Raw genomic sequence first — 17086 nt, forward strand, 5'->3', positions numbered from 1 at the left:
ACTGGTATTAGGCAGACACAAGGCTGTGCTGCCTTGGCTCTGGGCGTCCCTGCTTGTTCCTCCACGACTGTCCTGGCACCCTGGGCCCACCTGGTAGGACTGCCACTCCCCCAAACCCTACACAAGGATTAGATGACCCTACCTGTGCCCTCCTCACCTGCCACAGGATCTGATACTTAGAGAGCAGTTGGCAAATGTGGAATAAATAAATATTGCAATGCCCCACAGTATCAATCAGATGAGAGAGTTCTCTCACAAGAAAGACCAGAAATACAGCTCCTGGTCCCACCCTGATGGAGACTGACAGCTCTCCCCTTCAGCACCCCGATTCTCACAGCCAAGCCCATCCTAGATCAGCAAGCCGACACACGCCTTCGGTGGCCTCTACAGTTTATTGTCATTGGAATAAATACATTGATGGGAGTGCAAATCATGACTCTAAGGGGACCTGACCTCTGACCTCAGAGCCGTCACTGAGCACAGGCAGACAGTCTCTGAATTCAGTGCAGACAAAGCCGTCCCTGCCTCATACAGGCAGCTTGGCCCCGGGTGCTGGAGCCTGCCCGCCTTTCCCTGGCCAGGCATGGTAAGCAGCCGTCACTCTTCTGCTGGCTTCACTTGCTTGGCAGCCTCCAGCTGGCCGAGTAGTTCATCCCACTGGACAAACTGCTTGGAGAGCAGCATCGTCTGGTCACACGTCAAGGTAACAACAGCAGTCTGAATGAGGAAGCAGAGAGGTTTGGCATGTGCCCAGAGGGGTGGCGGCAGGAGGGAGGAGAATGGGATGAGCACCCTAGGGGCAGGAGAAACAGGCTGGGGAGAGAATACCATTAAGGACCATTAGCACAAAAGATACAGTCTTGTTGTATTCCTCCAGGAGAGCCTTGGACTCCTCAGTGATCTCCACACACTGGTCCTGTAGGCCGAAGAACAGCTCAGAAAGGAGTTGAATAAGGCCCCATCTCCCACTCAACTTCCTGCCTCATTATTCCCTCCAAACCTAGAAAAGATCATGCTAGAATAACCTAGAGTAAAAGGAGCAAACTGCAAAACAGGCGCTTTCAGTCCTAGGCCAGGTGACCCCAACAGCAGCCCAAAGACTAACTGGAGGGGCGGCTTCCACACATTAACATCCCCTCCTCTTCTGTCCCTGTGTTTTTTAAGGATTTTTTTATTTTATGTGTTGGGGTGTTCTGCCTGTATGTGTGTGCACCATGTACACGCAGTACCCAAAAAGACCAGAAGGGGGCGTCAGATCCCCTGGGATTGGAGTTAGAGGTTGATTTTTAGTGACCATGTGGGTGTTAGGAACTGAACCCAGACCCTCAGCAAGAGGAGCAAGTAACCCTAAGAGACAAGCCATCTCTCCAGCCTTTGCCCCCATTTCTAAAGTCTCTGAACCAGAGAAAAGATATTTCACCCACAGTCAAAACAAATTCTTAGGGATTACTTGGTACCTCTTAACTTCAACCTCTATTATAGAAGGCAAGAGGCCTGGATGTGGCCCTAGGCAAGTCCTTCCCTCCTCTAGGGCATTCAGAGATAGAACATAAAGCTCTGCATTTCCTCTGCGACAATACACGGGTCTAGGGATGTGTGTGTGTGTGTGTGTGTGTGTGTGTGTGTGTGTGTGTGTGTGTGTTCTGCGCGCGTCGGCAGACATGGTGCCCCATCTCCACCTTCCCTTCCAGTCCTCCCTCCTTCCGTACCTGCTGCTGGATGTGGATCTGGGCCAAGCGCTGCAGGCGGGCAGCGTGCTCAGGAACAGCTGTAAAACAACACACACTGCCCAGTGATGCTTGTGCCCTCCCCCGGGACTGCTCAATAGTCTATTAGGTCGTCGGCAGGATTAGAGTATTGAGTAGAGAAGCTAAACAAACGCCAGGCTTCATCGACCCCTGAAAGCTGGAGGTGGTGGTGGGGCTCCCTGCCCACCCCAGCCTTACTCCAGGACCTGTGTGTGGGGTGGTGGTGGGGCTCCCTGCCCACCCCAGCCTTACTCCAGGACCTGTGGGGTGGGGTGGGGCTCCCTGCCCACCCCAGCCTTACTCCAGGACCTGTGGGGTGGAGGTGGGGAAAACAGATGCCCAGAAGACAGAACCTTCAAGTCCTCAGTATTGCTTGCTATGAGCAGGGCCAAGTAGAGAGAGTTTTACCTGTTATAGGCCCCTCCCCGTTTTGCTCTCAGCCCAGCAGGACTAGGTCTTCCTGGCCTAGGGGATGAGGAGCCCAGGAGGCCTGGGAATGAATACCAGGTCCCTATGCTGGCCCCTTGGGCTCCCACACTGAGAGCCGTGGCCACCGTGTTATGCCTGCGGCTTTAGGCTGTCAGATACTCAAGCGGGTAGTTGATCAGGGCAGGGAGAGGGAGCTGAGAGAAATACCTCTAGAGACAGACAAGATGGATATCTGGATTCAATTAAAGCCGCTGCCTGCTTGTCAGAGCCTGGGCCAGGGGCTCTTGTGGCAGTGAGGCAGGGAAAACTCACACCCAGCAGGAGCTCTGACAGTACCATCTGGGCTCTGCAGCACCCTGCAGCACCCGGAAGGAGAGCTACTGAGGGGGCAGGAAGCCGACGGAATCTCCAGAGTTGGGACTGTTGGAGCTTTGCTGGTGTCCTTAGGCCCAAACTGCCCAAGGCCCTGGGCTTGGGCTCTTACTCTGGAATTTTAACCACAGTCAGGTGGCAGGTACCCACAGGGTAGAAAATGATAGGGAGCAGATCCGGCATTGGAACAGGGAAGCCTCGGCCCCACCTCCGCCTTCCCGCCCGCCCGAGAGTGGAGCTGTGACCGCTCAGGGTACCTTTGATAGAAGCACTGTCCAGCATGGGCACCAAGGCGTCCACTTGTTCCAGGAGCGCCACCTGGGCGAGGATGAACTGTTCCTCTGTAGCACAAAGACAAGGTGACAGCGGTGAAGCAGCCGTGGCCACCGCGACAGCTAGGTGCCAGCAGGGGAAGGCCGGGCCCCAGAGCTCTGGGCAGCAACTGTGCCCGCTGGTCCCCTCCCAGGTGTTCAGTCCCATCCCGCCTGGCCTTTCCTGGGTGCCTCTGCCTGACCCATCTTGAGCCTAAGAGCATCTCCGTCTCTACAAATCCCCGCCCCCTAACTCCAGATCCTTCTCTTCCAGCCTCCCACCAGTCACTGAGCAAGTGCTCCCAGGCCACAGGAGACAACTTCAGACTTGGCTTCCCTAAGCCGAGGGCCCCAGGGAAGATCGGAAAGGAGATGCAGCAGACTGTGCTGGGCAGGTGCTGCTCATGGGCCCTCACGGGCACAGGTCATTACACATGGCGGGAGAGCTGAGAGAGATGGGAGAGGCAGTGTGGAGTGGCAGGATCTTCGTGCACTGAAATCCACAGGGCAGGCGGTGTTCGAGAGCGAGGTTGTCATGCACAAACGACTGGAGAAAGGGATACTTGGCAATCAGAAGAAAGAACTCACTGAGCTGGCTGGGAAGGTAGGTTCGGTAGACTGAAAGGCTAGTGTTAGGATTTGTTTGTTTTTGTTTTTGTAGACAGGGTTTCCCTGTGTAGTTTTGGTGCCTGTCCTGGATCTTGCTCTGTAGACCAGGCTGGCCTCGAACTAACAGAGATCCACCTGCCTCTGCCTCCCCAGTGCCCAGATTAAAGGTGTGCACCACCGCCGCCTGGCTAGTGTTAGGATTTTATCCTAGTAAGAAGACATTGGTGCTCATAAGCAGGCCAGATGATATGATGGAAATGTTTGGAAAGATGGGACAACATACAAAAAGGAAGAGAAGAGGATGCAGGAGAGCATGCAGTTGTCCATGTGTAGGTGGATGCCTACTTCCCGGGGCAGAGCACAGGGAGGGATGGCGAGGCTGGAAGAGTCCTTGAGCCTGGTGTCTGAGCCATGGCACTGGATCTAGGAGCCCTTTGAGAACTCTGATAGCCCCTCGGCAGGAGCTGCCCTCCTCTCCCCAGTCCTCAGTGCAATACTACAACCATCATTCTCCCAGGTAGGTTTCAAACCCAGGTTCCCGAAACAGGGACAACCACCCTGCTTGTGTGCATGAGGACTAAGATGTTCTGATTCGCCACTGTTTATCTCGTGCCCAGAATAAAGCCTGGTTCACACCATGTGGTCAATGAATGTTTTCTGTTTCCCTTTCAATTTTTTTTCTTCCTTATCCTTTTTTGGCACAGTTCATGTTATGTTGGCTCAGGCTAGCCTTGAACGTGTAATCCTCTTGCCTCAGTCTCCCAAGTACTCAGGACTCCAGACACACACCCACTGTGCTGGCGTGATGGCTTTTGGATGAAGGAATGGATACAGGTGCTCAGAAAACTCCCCCTTAGAATGACCGACTAGAATCTCTGCCTAGAATACCGAACTCCCAGAGATTTGTCCCAGGGAAGATGCTGATCTTTCAGGGAGAGCGACCCTCTTCCGTAATTCGCCAAAGTGGCAAACGCAAAGGGGGAGGGGAGGAACCTGCTGTATGTTCTCTAGACCGTTTAGAGACTGAGCAGTGGGGCTGGAGAAACGGCTCAGCAGGTAAGAGCGCCTGCTGTTCCAGAGACCCGAGTTCGGTTCCCAGCACCCACGTTGCGTGCCTCACAACTACCTCTAACTCCAGCTCCAGGGAGATATGATGTCTCTGGCTTCTGTGGGCACCTGCATTCACGTGCACATACCTATACTCAGACACACACTAACACAGGCGGATCTCTGTGAGTTCGAGGCCAGCCTGGTCTACAGAGTGAGATCCAGGAAAGGCACAAAGCTACACAGAGAAACCCTGTCTTGAAAAACCAAAATTAATTAATTAAATAAAAATAAATAAATAAATAAAGAATGAAAACAAAAAAAAACGAAAGCCAACCAACCGACCGCCAAGTTGTCCCTTTGACCACATATATGTGAGTCTCTCAGGGCGATAGTGTAGACATCAAGGGAATAGGTACGGTTCAGAAAGGATTGCCCTGTGTTATCATGGCAGAACAGGGAGGGCCACAGTGTCACTGGGCATGCTGTTGGCATTGGTGTAGACTACAGTCAAGGGCAAAGTTCTCGCCAAAAGAATTCGTGTGTGACCTGCATACTAAACGCTGTAAGAGCTGAGACAGCTTCCTGAAATGAGTGAAGAAAAACAGTCAAAAAAGGAAGTCAGCGAAAGGCACCTGGGCCCAACCAGAGCAGCAGGCCGCCCTGCCGCCCGGGAAGCACACAGCATGGCCGCCCTGCCGCCCAGGAAGCACACTGCATGGCCACCCTGCCGCCCGGGAAGCACACTGCATGGCCGCCCGGGAAGCACACTGCGTGAGACTGTGTGGAAGCACACTGCATGGCAGCCCGGGAAGCACACTGCATGAGACTGTGAGAGAGCAGCCTGAGTGCTCCAGCCCATCACCCTGGAACTTGTTATGACTCCATGTACAAGAAGAAAGGATACAGACTGTACAAAATGAAAGATGAAACTCAGGCCGCTATTCTCCCTTCTGAATGGCAATGCTCTCTGCGCCCACTCATTCCAGGAAGATCCTCTGCCAGTGAGCAGTGAGGAAGATTACAAAAGAAAGTCCTAGGGATGGGCCTTTGACAGGGTATTGAAGTAGCGTCCATAGGCCTGGCACTGTGGTCTACAGCAGACCCAGAGGTGTACTACGCTCAGTGCTGACTACAAAACTCACGGAATCGCCTCCGGCCTCTGTCCAGAGTCAGGCCAGCATTCAAGAAGGCAGATAACAGGCTACATGTAGAACAAGATAGAGGAGGGGGGCCCTCTCCGCCCGACCCCTCCACAGCTGACACCCTCAGGTGCCTGTGCACACAGTCCAGCATTACCTGCTAAGATGAACTGCACCTTTGAGGCATCAGGGATGGCAATGCGATCGATGTATTCGGGATCCAGGTACTTGATCAGGTCTTCAACTAGCAAAGCAGCAGGACAGAAAAAAAGAGACAGAAATGGAACCTTGTTTTATAAAGGAAACTCAGAGGCTGGCAAAGTGGATGAACAGGTAGAGGGGATTGCTGCCAAGTCTAGTGACCCGAGTTTGATCCCTGGAACCTACATGGCGAAAGGAGAACTGACTCCCACGGCTGTCCTCTGACCACACACACACACACACACACACACACACACACACACACACACACAGAGAGAGAGAGAGAGAGAGAGAGAGAGAGAGAGAGAGAGAGAGAGAGAGAGAGAGAGAGAGAGAGAGAGAATGAAGTCTGGGGAGTGCTAATCCTTGGGGAGATCCTTGTGCTATGAGCTGACCACAGTGCCGGATCAGCAGCACCCACCGGCTTCCCTCACTTTACTCCTCAGATCATCTAGTATCATCAGCATCTGCTGGTTGACCTCATGCTTTGGAGCTTGAAACACAAGTACTGTGACCACTCTGCCCCAAGACCCCTCTCCCTCCCCCCACCTCTACCCCCGCCCCAGCCTACACACACACACACACCTGCCACCACTCAGCCGCACTGCCCCCTCCCGCACCCCCCACCCCCCGAGTATTCCCACTGACCTATTCTTACCAAGGTACCTTTCTCAATGCTACAAGACAAGCTAGGGTTTTGTCTAATTTCTAGTTGCTGAAAAATGACTAGCTACAATAACTGAAAATGCCTGGCTAAACCAACCTTGCCTAGAGGAATGTCGCTCCCTATCCCACTCCTGCACCAAGGGAAGCTTTGTGGAAGAACTTTCAGCCTACAACTCTGGGCACTGGGCACAGGCTTGGGATTTATCCCTAAGGAAGCACACCCTGGTTTACCACATCAGCAGCAGCATGCCTTCCATCCTCCAGGGGCTATTCTGGCCACACACTGGCTGAAGGGCAGGGGCAGGCTTTGGGAAGCGGACAGGGAGGCAGAGCGAACTGGACACCTACTGCAAGCACTCACTCTTTTTGTAGAGGATCTTCACCCTCTCCCGCTTACTGGCGATGTTCCCTAGAGCCACCTGCACCTTGACCAGACCGTCAGCCACCTGAGAGGAAGCAGAGGTTAATTCCAAGGTGTACCACTGGGCTTAAGGCTTGGAAGAACCCGGATGTGAGGGCGCACGCCTTTAATCCCAGCACTCGGGAGGCAGAGGCAGGTGGATCTCTGTGAGTTCGAGGCCAGCCTGGTTTACATGGCAAGTTCTGGACAACCAAAGCTACTTAATAAAGACCCTATCTAAAAAAATTAATTAATTAAAAATAAAAAAAAAAAGATGTGGAAGAACCGTCGTTTCTCTGGACTTTTGAGCCTCTGAATTCCAGTAATTTAGCTTAGTCTCCCTTCTCTTGCATTATAGACGGCACAGTCTCACCTCTAGGAACTCTTTCATGTGAAAGGAGAGGGAACGAGTCATGTTATCCTTGGTGGGATGGGGGTGGCAGTGTCTGATTGGGGAGGTAAGGAACGAATTTAGGGTTAACGGGGCACCCTTACATACTATATATTTCCTGGTTCCTAAGTCCTGGGTTTGGGCATGAAATATGCAAATGTCCTCACCCAGTTCTTTAGCTCAAGGCTGGAGAACAGACTGGCTGGCCTACCTCTAGCCCCATTCCCTCTATGAAGTCTAGTAGAGGAGATGAAAGGCTCACTGGGATCCCAAAGACAGTGCAGTCCCCATCTTAGAGAATACAGAGGATCAGCTTAGGGCAGAGAACAGTTAAGACTTAAGGGTTTGAGCCTGAGATGTCCATGGGATATCCCAGTGGACAAGACCAGCGGAGAAACAGCAGTCAGGTTCTCAGAACAGAAAATCCAGAACAGAGATACACACTGGAAACATAATGACACCCAACGAGTAACTGAAACTATGGATGTGAATGAGCCTGCCTAGGCTGAAGAATACAATATTCCAATAGTCAGGTCAGCTAGAGTGTGAGGCTGAGGAAATGAGAGAGTTGTCAAGGTTTTTGTTTTTACAGAAGGTGGAGAGTGCTGATATTCAAGGGACAAATACTTGGGGGCTGGGGGTGGGGGAGGCACACAAATAAGACAGAAAGTAGCAGCCAGAGATAAAGGAAAATCAAGAGGGTCATAGATACCAAAGGGGGGAAGTGGTTTTGTTTTGTTTTGTTTTGTTTTGAGACAGGGTTTCTTTGTGTAGCTTTGGAGCCTGTCCTGGAACTAGCTCTGTAGACCATGCTGGCCTCAAACTCACAGAGATCCACCTGCCTCTGCCTCCTGAGTGCTGGGATTAAGGCGTGCACCACCACCGCCCCGGCCCAGGGAAAAGTGTTTTGAAAAGTTGGTTCTCAAGTTGGAACATAGTCTGCTGGTGACAAGTTTACAAAAAGTACACACGCCTTTGATGTATTTAGCTCCAGAGCATTCCTGACCCTACCAGAAGTTCTCCAGTAAATGGTTCACACATCGTAAAAAGGGATTTAAGGGCACCCAAGCTTTCCGTCAGAGAATTCAGACACTATGTTCGCCCACATCTGAATACCTAGGACTCAGTTCCTAACCTTCCTGATCTGGGCCTGCTCAGATCGCAACTTTCATCCCTTGCAGGCTTCTTTATCCACCTGTGCTCAGCCTAGAGGGGTCCTGTCCCCGTGCAATTCATTTAGCAATTAATTTCTCAGGGCTCCAGAACCACACTCCACTGCGGCCTTCAGCTCTTACTGAAACTCCCATTAATCAGTTTTTGAATTTGTCTGGTCTCCTTAGCGCGCCGGTGAGCGCAAGGGTGGGGTTTTAGTAAAAGTTGTCACTGAGTCCATCTCAAAGAAGCTTAAGCATCCGCCCCCCCCCCCCCGCCCCTGCTCACCCCAAACCCCTCGGGAACGGAACCCAAGCGTCCGATTCGTTCCAGGAGGTCCCGGATCTTTGTTATTTCAAAGACTGGGCTGTCAACTACGGAACAGAAGTGGTTGCATCCGTCCTGAGGGCAGGGCCAGTGGACCGCTCCTGCCCTGGCCCAGAAACGGATCGCTGGACCGGACCGCTCACCTTCCTGGAGCCCCGGGTCCCGCCCGGCCCGTACACCCAGCGCTCCAGCTCCTCCACTCGGGACTGTAGCCGCTGCACATCGGTCAAAGCCGCCATCACTTCTGCGGCCGGGCCTCAGTCGCCCGAAACAGCCGGAGGGTGGGACGTCCGCCCAAATAAGAAGTCTGGCCAATCCTAGGGCACCGTTGCTCCTTGCAGGAACTGACGTCACTATTTAGTCTTTGGCTGTCGGAAGTGACCGGAGCGATGTCAAAGCAATCTGGTTACCTAGGTAACGTTCTGGGTCCTGGCCCTATCCTGGCTTCCAGGGCCTAGTTGTCAAGACTTTTAGTGTTCTAATTCCAGGATACAGAGTCTCTTCCACCCCATCCCCCGAAGGTGCGTGTATAAATACACCCCCTATTCCAAGATAGGTTCATACCCACCCAAAACAAGAAAGATGAGCAAAAGTGTGTGGATTCGTCGAGAACCACACACATACCTTGCCACACACTACTGATCAGCAGGCAGCTTCCTGGGGGAGACACCATACATTTTTGGAGTCTTTTAAGGTTCAGGTGAATTGCACCTAAGCCTCTCATTGTCAGGACGTAACACCAGTCTGATCTGAGTCCGTGCTCTGGGTGGTGGTACTAGGAGAGGAAGCAGGAGGATGGCTGCAAGTTTGAGGCCAGCCAGCTCTACACAGTGAATTCAAGACCCGCCAGGGGACGACACAGTGAAAGCCTGCTTTTTGTTGTTGTTGTTGTTGTTGTTGTTGTTAAAAAGTGCTCTTCTGTTCTCACAGAGCTTTGCTCTTCTGCCTTCCACTTGGACAGCTCAATGTAGCCTGTGTACCCTTCGCCTCCCAGACCCAAACAAGAAGAGGAGGCACGCGAGACGGAGCAAGTACAACTTTATTTTCCAGATGCAACCCAAGGGACGTCTTCACATTCAACTCCAACCCTTAACCTGCCCCCTGAAAAGGAGCAGAGTGGACTCAAAGAGGTGGGGTGCCAAAGATGACATTAACATAGGGGTCACATGAGGAGACGACAGGGGTTAAGGGGGAAGAACTCTTTGGCGGATGCTGCAGGAATCAGCCAGGGAGGTGGTGTCCTCCTTTTGCAATGAGGTAGACGGAACATAATAAGAAATCCCTTTGGTGTGGAGGTGGCATGCTATCATCTCCCAGGACCGGATCCCAGAGGGGGCATCACATCCTGAAAGAACCAAGGTGGGAGGGTACCTTCTCTCCCCTGCAATGATATTGGGACTCTTAGCTCTCGGTAGCTGCTTTCAGGGCAAGGTGCTGGAAGGGGCCCCTGTAGAGGGTGGAGGCGGAGGATTGGTTGGACCCAAGGAAGCTGGCACAGGCTGGCGTCGAGCAAAGAGGATACCTGATAAAGGGGTGAAGAGATGGTAAAATGCAAACATAAATAGGAGAGGGTGGGACCCGAAACAAAAAAAGGTGAGCAAAAGTGTCTGGATTCTTAGAGAAGCATACACAGCCCTTTCCACACACTACTGATAACAAGTCCTTCCGGTCAGTAAGAAGCTCCTATGCCAATATTGATACCCTTACGTGGGTAAAGAATAAATACTAACACACAGACCCATAACAAAGCAGACATCCATGGCGACCATGCCGTAGAGACCATGCTGGGACCCCATGCCATCTAGTCCTTTGCTTTAACCCATTTTTAGTGTAACAATCCTCTGGACCCCCATGCAAGTTCAGATACTCCTGAACCTCATGCTAGTAGAGAAGATCTAAAATACCCATGCCAGTTTAAATCCCAACTTCATGCCAGTTAGACCGCCTGTAGTACCCATACCAGTGTAGACCACCCCATTGATCTCGAGCGCCATGTTGATACTGCTGATGCCACTGCCTGCCAGATTGAGGGGCCCATCCAATCGCTCTTCTGTCCAGAAGAAGGCAGGGGAGTCACATTTTAGGGAACCAGATTTCACACTTAGACTCCTCCCTTATGCATACAGTAGCCCCCACCCCCACCCCCACCCCCACCCATCTCACTTGAATCCCATACCATAATTATGTGGCTGTCTACAACAGAATCTGTCTGCACCGCCTTCAACATGAAGTCTATCTTCCCTCGGTACACAAGCCCAAGGCCCTTCCTCACCCCTTAGAGGAACCTTGCCACGCGGCAGGAAACTGGGAGGTGCCCCCAGTCGAGGTGGGTCCATGGGGCCCATCAGCACAGCCCTCTTCTCTGGAGGCTCTTCTGGTCCCAGCTTCTCCCGTGCAGCCTCCAAGGTCAAGCCCACAGGTAGTGCCAGACGAGGGGGTGGAATCCCAGTCTCCTCTGGGGGGAAAAAAACCCTCAGGTCACTAGGCTCCTCTAGCCCACCCAATCTGTGTTTGCATTTAATGCTCCCCTAAGCCTGGGGCCAAAAGAGGTCATGCAGGCTGAGTAAAAGGTTCGGTCTCTCCTCCCATTCAGAGGCTCTGAAGATGTGGAATATAAAGGTCCAGCATATTGGTCTAGGCTGGTGTATGTCAGAGAATGTGCAAGTTCTCCTTGCTCTTTGTTGTTAAATAACCCAAGTCACGGGAGCAGCAAACTACATCCAAATGGGACCCCTATGTAAACAGCTATGGAATAAAGCTGCCATGGATGAAGGACCTTCTCCTGAACTTCAGACCCCACGGGTCTCAAGGCTCAGGATCACTAACTTAGAGGTTCCCAAACCTCCTAGCCCCGTCAGACCTTGCTGCTCTCGTATGGCAATGCTTCCACACCCCAGTCCCTATATTGTGATATTCCCTGTGTGTTAGTGCTTGCATAGATCTCAGAGACGCCAATCCCCCAAGCTCCGCCCTCTCCCCTCGCACCTTTCTTTACAGGGCTAGGGCTCAGTTGAGCGCACGCCTGCGCAGGCAAGCCAGAAGCAGGACCCTGGGCAGGACCCGGGCAGCTCGGGGTCGCGGCCGGGGTGGGGCCATGACCCGAGGCGGGGTCAGGAGCTCCCCGAGGTGTCGGCCCTGCTAAGCTGAAGAGCGGGACCGCGGTGTAAGCCTGGCGACGGCCTTCACGCCGATTGCTGTCTATGGCAGCCTGGAGCTCCCCTGGGGAACTGAGTGCCCGCGTCTCGCACTCGTATGGGTACAAATACTTCATGTACCTAAGGGCGGACGGATGGGCGGTGGGAGGCTGGACCCAGCGGATGGTCCCGTCCCCGCCCCGCTCTTCACTCCCCCGCCCCACCCAGCCCCTCTGCTGTCCTCACTGGGTGCGTAGCGTGAAGGCGGCAGAGGTGATGGTGGTTGGCAAACTGAGGCCGCGTGTGACCTCCCGCCACACTTTTCTGTTGATGACCTCCACCAGGCCACCCTTGGCTGTCACCAAGCGAAACAGCGCGTACAGGTCCAGCACCTGTTTGGCCATGATGGGCACCCGGTTCACTGGCGTCCCTGGTGTGAAGTGGGTAGAAAATCAGGACACCAAGATTAGGCCTCGTCTGAGATCATCTCAAGGGACTGAAGGGTATCTCCATGAGGCTTGGGTAAGGACAGGACCCACAAAAGGATTGCGGGGGAGGGGTAGGATTACAGGCAGAGCCCCCATGTAGCAAGAAGGACAGGAGACCAAGACAAGAAATCAGCTTAGTTGTCCTGTAAGCGACAGAAGGTAAATATTCAGACTTTGTGGGCCAAAGGGTACCTGTCATAAATACCCAATTCCGCAATTGTACCCCGAGAACAGCCTTAGAAGATCTAGAGGATAGGCAAGGCTGTGCACCAATGAAACTTTTATTCACAGGCTCTGAAATTAGAATCTCATAGCCTGCAAATGTTTTGCCTGTTTTAACTCTATTTTCCAAATATGTAAAAAAAAAATGAAAAGCCATACTAATCTACCAGACAGATGGATTCGGTCTGAAAACTTTAGTTTGCTGGGCTGACTGTAGGAAGGACTTCCGTATGTACTGAGGAGCAATGCTCCCCAGAGGCTGCAGGAAGCCAGGGGACAGACAGCAGGTGCAGAAGAATCAGCTCCTGCCTGGGCCAGTCAACTCCTTAGCCTAGCCACCCCCGCCAGCCAGCCCTGACAAAGGGGCCTGTCTGAGCTGAGCGATGGGCCCCAGTTAATTCCTTACCGATCCCCGGCCCCTTCCACCGGCGCCTTTGGACCCGAACAATTAGCTGCGGCCTGATTAATGGGGGGAAATTATCGGCCCCGCGAGACCTCCTCCCCCTGCAGCTGAGCAGAGGGAGGCAGAGCTCGGGGTGTGGGCAGGGCTGTCAGACCACGCCACCCCATTACCAGGAGAGAGAAGGTCCCCCGGAAGGTGCAGAGAGGGAAGGAACACTAGGACTACCATGACCACGTCTCCTTGGGGAGCGAGAAAGCCTGGGGTCCTCGCACAGGGCTCTTAGGAAGAAAGGGACCAGAAAAGGTTGCTGAGCATTGGGTTGGGGACTGGGGAGACTTAGGCCAGAAGATGTACTGGGAGGGGGCAGTGCAGCCAGTTAATTAGCAGCTTATCAGGCTGCGCTCTGAGTGAGTTAATTAGCTTTGTAGAGAGAGATAATGAGTCAGTGTTCAGTCCCATGAATCTGGGGAGAAGCGGAAGTGATGGACTGCTGCCCACCCTCATCCCTCCTGGACCCCTTCTGTATTCTTTCAACACTGAGATTTTCTGGAGAGGAATTCCTTCTCCACTGCCCAATTCTCAGGGCTCCAGACCATCCTTCGGGGAAGCCTTCCTTCAGTCTAATCCTATTCTGTCCTTCTGCAGAGCAGGTGGGCAGTGCCCTGAGCTAAAGCAAAAAGGAAGTGGAGTGGAGAAAAGGCTGGAGGAAGGGTGTACTGTACACAACCGACCGTTCTGGTTGGTCCTAAGTCTTGGGACCCTCCTATCTCAAGCCAGTCCTGACCAGTTCCCCCTCCCACCTTCCTAATTGATCTCACACTCATTAACCTGCCTGTGGGTTGGGCACTAATTTATTCCTGGTGGAGAAAGGGGGCAGGGTCAGAGGTCAAAGATGCTATTGAGAGCCCCAAGGACAGGAGCCACCAACCCCAGGTCTCTGCAGGGAGGACCTCACCTGGGGACTACACCTGGAGGTCTTCCTTCCTCAAATGTAGTCAACAGGAGAAATTAATTGCGGGGTGCTCCCCCACATCGCTCTACTCACCCCTCTTCTGCATGAAGCTAAACAGGTCATCCAGAAACTCCTTCCTCTTGGGGTCCGCATCCAGTTCATACAGCTGGGGAAGGGCCAAGGTCACTCTCCAGCTCCACTGGCCCCCTCCCTCCCGGAACCCCAATTCAGGTGGTACGCTGGACAAGAGCACTAGCTGAAAGGGTGATTGGACTCTGAATGTGACTTCTCTGGCCCCAGACTGACCCCCAGGGGCAGGCAGGGTGCCTTTATCTAATCCATCCAAGAGACCTATCCTAGCTAGTGGTACCCTAATGTCTCAAACCTTGCATCTGGCAAATATGGGGGTGCGGGTGGGGGAGAAAGCAGGAAGGTACTTCAGTGGCTCAGCCTGTTCCTCGGGACAGAGACTTGACCATCCTGAGGATGGACATTCAGAGTCCCAGGAGGGAAGCCAGGCAGGGGCTGTGCTCCGACCCCGGAGACTGATGGGTATCTGAGGCATTTGTTCATTCCCCTTAATCTGTATAAGGGCTTCATGCAGTTCAGATGCTTGTGGGCCAGGATAGGAACTAGGGTGAGTTCAGGCAGGAAGGATGCTGGGGAACTCCTTATAGGCGCCATCTTGTCTGATCTCCTTCCGGAGGGGGTTACTGTGACTACTGTAGAAGCTATCACACAGGCACTGGCCACATGACACACAGAACCTAAGATGTCAGAACATAACCTATTGGTCATCACCGCCTCCAACATCACCTCCCAAGTCTAAAACGAACAGTTCCAGAATCATGGAGTCATTGATCCAGAGTAACAGTTTCTCAGCCTCAGCTTGCTATGAGTCACACATACAGTAACATTCCATCCCTCAATAATGACTCTCGAAGTAAAATCCTCCCATGAGTATCAAACCCCAGAGACCCAGCTTTGGAGCCACACACACATGACCCAGAGCTCTAAGTCTCACCTGGGTACCTACAATGACACCCACACTTTCTCAGTCGTAAGTTCAGAACAATGCCCTAGAGAAACAGCCCCTAGAGACGAATCTCCAGGGTAACAAGACCCTGAGTGACACTCCTGGTCTTACACCTAATGCCACAGAACACTAGCTACAAATTAGTACTTCTAGAAAATACCCCAAACCAACACCCTATGAGCAACACCACCAGAACGGCACACCTGGGAATCACAGCCCTGAGTAACACCATGGTGACAGCCTGACCTGCTGTCCCTAGAATAACACTGGAAGGTTCAGCCTAAGGTCATGTACCTGAAGACTGGCAGGGCCCAGTGTGCACAGGGGCCCTCAGGTACACCCTGCTGAAGTGAGCAGCACAAGCTGGGAACTCACATCCATGGAACTTAGGCCAGGGGGAAAAACTGGATGGTAAAGCAGTGTGGCAGGAAAGAGGATGGGTACACCAGCCTGCAAAAGGAGCAGCAGCCTCTCTTCTCCTTCCAAAGACAGTAGACAGCCCGAGACACTCCCTTTGGTCCTGGTGACTTGGTATGTGAGAGGGTAGATGGGGTAATGGTGCCATGGAATCCTCAAAGGCCTTTACACCCATTCTACCTCCGTTTCAACTCATCAATGGCCTCCAACTGCCAGTACCCATGTTTCTGGGATCTCCTCGATCTCTTCGTGAATCCTGTGCACTTTCTGCATGTCTCCATGGGTGTCTCTCCTGACTCATCACTATCCATCCTCCAGTCCTCTTATCTCTCTCGGTCCGTTTTTTTTACACCCTGCAGAGGCTGGTAGGGACGCGTGGACCACTTTTGCCAGAGGGGAGGAAAGAGGGCCAGCCTCGCAGTGATGGAGAGAGGGTTCCTACCTGCTTGAACTGTTCCTCATAGGTCCACTCATGTGGTTGGAGACCAGGGGGCTGGTTGGAAGGTGAGTTGGGACACCGGGCTCCCAGATGGCTCTCCTCAGCTGCCTCTTCTTCTGCTAAGGGTGCCTCTCCCTCCTCCTCTTCTTCAGCGTCCTCCTCTTCTTCAGCCCTAACCACCCCCAAGGCCCCCTCAGCCGGTAGGGTCCGGGCGCCAAGCAGGGGAGGCTGTGGAAGCGGTAGGCGCGGAGGGGCCAAAGGCCCCACCCCTTGGGCCAGCCGCGCCGCCTGCTGCCTCTGCAGGGCCTCCATTACAGCTTCCAGGCGCAGTCCCCCTGCTGGGGGGGCTCCTGGTACCAGGCGGGGCCCCGAGGAGAGGGCCGTCTGTGGGGGAGGGAATTATGGGTGCTGGGCCTTGCTGCACCCACACCCGACAGCACAAGGGGGGATACGCATGGCTTCGGGGACATACATGGAGTTATAAGGGAAAGGGCAAACAGATCAAGTGAACAGAGACAGAGGGGCAGAGGGGAGCCAAGGACACAAGAGACCAGACCTAGGCAGCCAGAAATGGCCAGAGCCTGGGGATAGGAAGAGGCCAAGCAGATTGGGAAGAGTAGCAAGGACCAAGGAAGAGTGCTGCAGGGAGATGTGACATACACACACGTACTCACAGAGACAATGACGAGGAGATACTGAGACAGAGACTGGGGAGAGACCGTGGGGAGACATAGAGGCTGAGGAGGACCAAGAAGGGGAGGGAGGGAGAGAGGAGGGTGAGAGGGAAGGAGAGAGAGAGAGAGAGAGAGAGAGAGAGAGAGAGAGAGAGAGAGAGAGAGAGAGAGAGAGAGAGAGAGAGAGAACATCAGGAGATAAAATACCTAAGAAAGAGGGACAGACAGACAGCTGAAAAGAAACAGCAAGATGGGCTGAGAGAGACGCGGGAAGACCGACGCAGCAGGAGAGAGAAAAGACCAGAAAGAGTCAGAAAACCGAGGACACTGATGGGAAAATGGGATAGAAAGGTAAAAGACAAGAATCAAGAACCGAAGAGGTACGGGAAGAGGGCAGCAGTGCCTGGGTCTGGGACAGGGACAGGACCAGACGGGCACGGGGCGGCGGGTCACTGCGCCTGGATCCCGGGCTCCGGACGCTCTGCAGCTACACTCACCTGCCTGGCACCGCCCGAAGCCCCCGGTG

General features: G+C 53.4%; 2 protein-coding genes and 1 long non-coding RNA gene across 4 annotated transcripts; all 3 read right to left on the reverse strand.

The window, feature by feature from the left end:
* Nucleotides 1-373: 373 nt before the first annotated feature.
* Dctn3 (dynactin subunit 3) lies at nucleotides 374-9100 on the reverse strand. 2 transcript variants are annotated; one of them, XM_016004554.3, is made up of 7 exons: nucleotides 8939-9100; nucleotides 6887-6971; nucleotides 5816-5902; nucleotides 2807-2890; nucleotides 1710-1768; nucleotides 829-916; nucleotides 374-717 (listed from the first exon to the last, which is right to left on the reverse strand). In XM_016004554.3, the coding sequence occupies exons 1-7, from the start codon at nucleotides 9032-9034 to the stop codon at nucleotides 692-694; spliced, it is 525 nt and encodes a 174-aa protein (XP_015860040.2). In that variant the 5' UTR covers nucleotides 9035-9100; the 3' UTR covers nucleotides 374-691. The 2 variants fall into 2 exon arrangements, with proteins under 2 accessions (XP_015860040.2, XP_006986026.2); XM_006985964.4 differs by having other exon boundaries at nucleotides 374-687; nucleotides 857-916; nucleotides 8939-9098.
* On the reverse strand, nucleotides 1800-2795 carry LOC143271832 (uncharacterized). The gene is made up of 2 exons (XR_013049060.1): nucleotides 2009-2795; nucleotides 1800-1954 (listed from the first exon to the last, which is right to left on the reverse strand). It is a non-coding gene; the product is annotated as an uncharacterized LOC143271832 (long non-coding RNA).
* Nucleotides 9101-10216: 1116 nt separating the features above from the next.
* Nucleotides 10217-16613, reverse strand: Arid3c (AT-rich interaction domain 3C). Its single transcript, XM_006985965.3, has 7 exons — nucleotides 15890-16613; nucleotides 14088-14160; nucleotides 12176-12359; nucleotides 11781-12070; nucleotides 11068-11250; nucleotides 10756-10845; nucleotides 10217-10317 (listed from the first exon to the last, which is right to left on the reverse strand). Exons 1-7 carry the CDS (start codon nucleotides 16196-16198, stop codon nucleotides 10217-10219), a joined length of 1230 nt encoding a protein of 409 aa, XP_006986027.2. The 5' UTR covers nucleotides 16199-16613.
* Nucleotides 16614-17086: the final 473 nt, after the last annotated feature.

Source organism: Peromyscus maniculatus, chromosome 2 (genome assembly GCF_049852395.1).
Source record: "Peromyscus maniculatus bairdii isolate BWxNUB_F1_BW_parent chromosome 2, HU_Pman_BW_mat_3.1, whole genome shotgun sequence".
Lineage (NCBI taxonomy): Eukaryota > Metazoa > Chordata > Mammalia > Rodentia > Cricetidae > Peromyscus > Peromyscus maniculatus.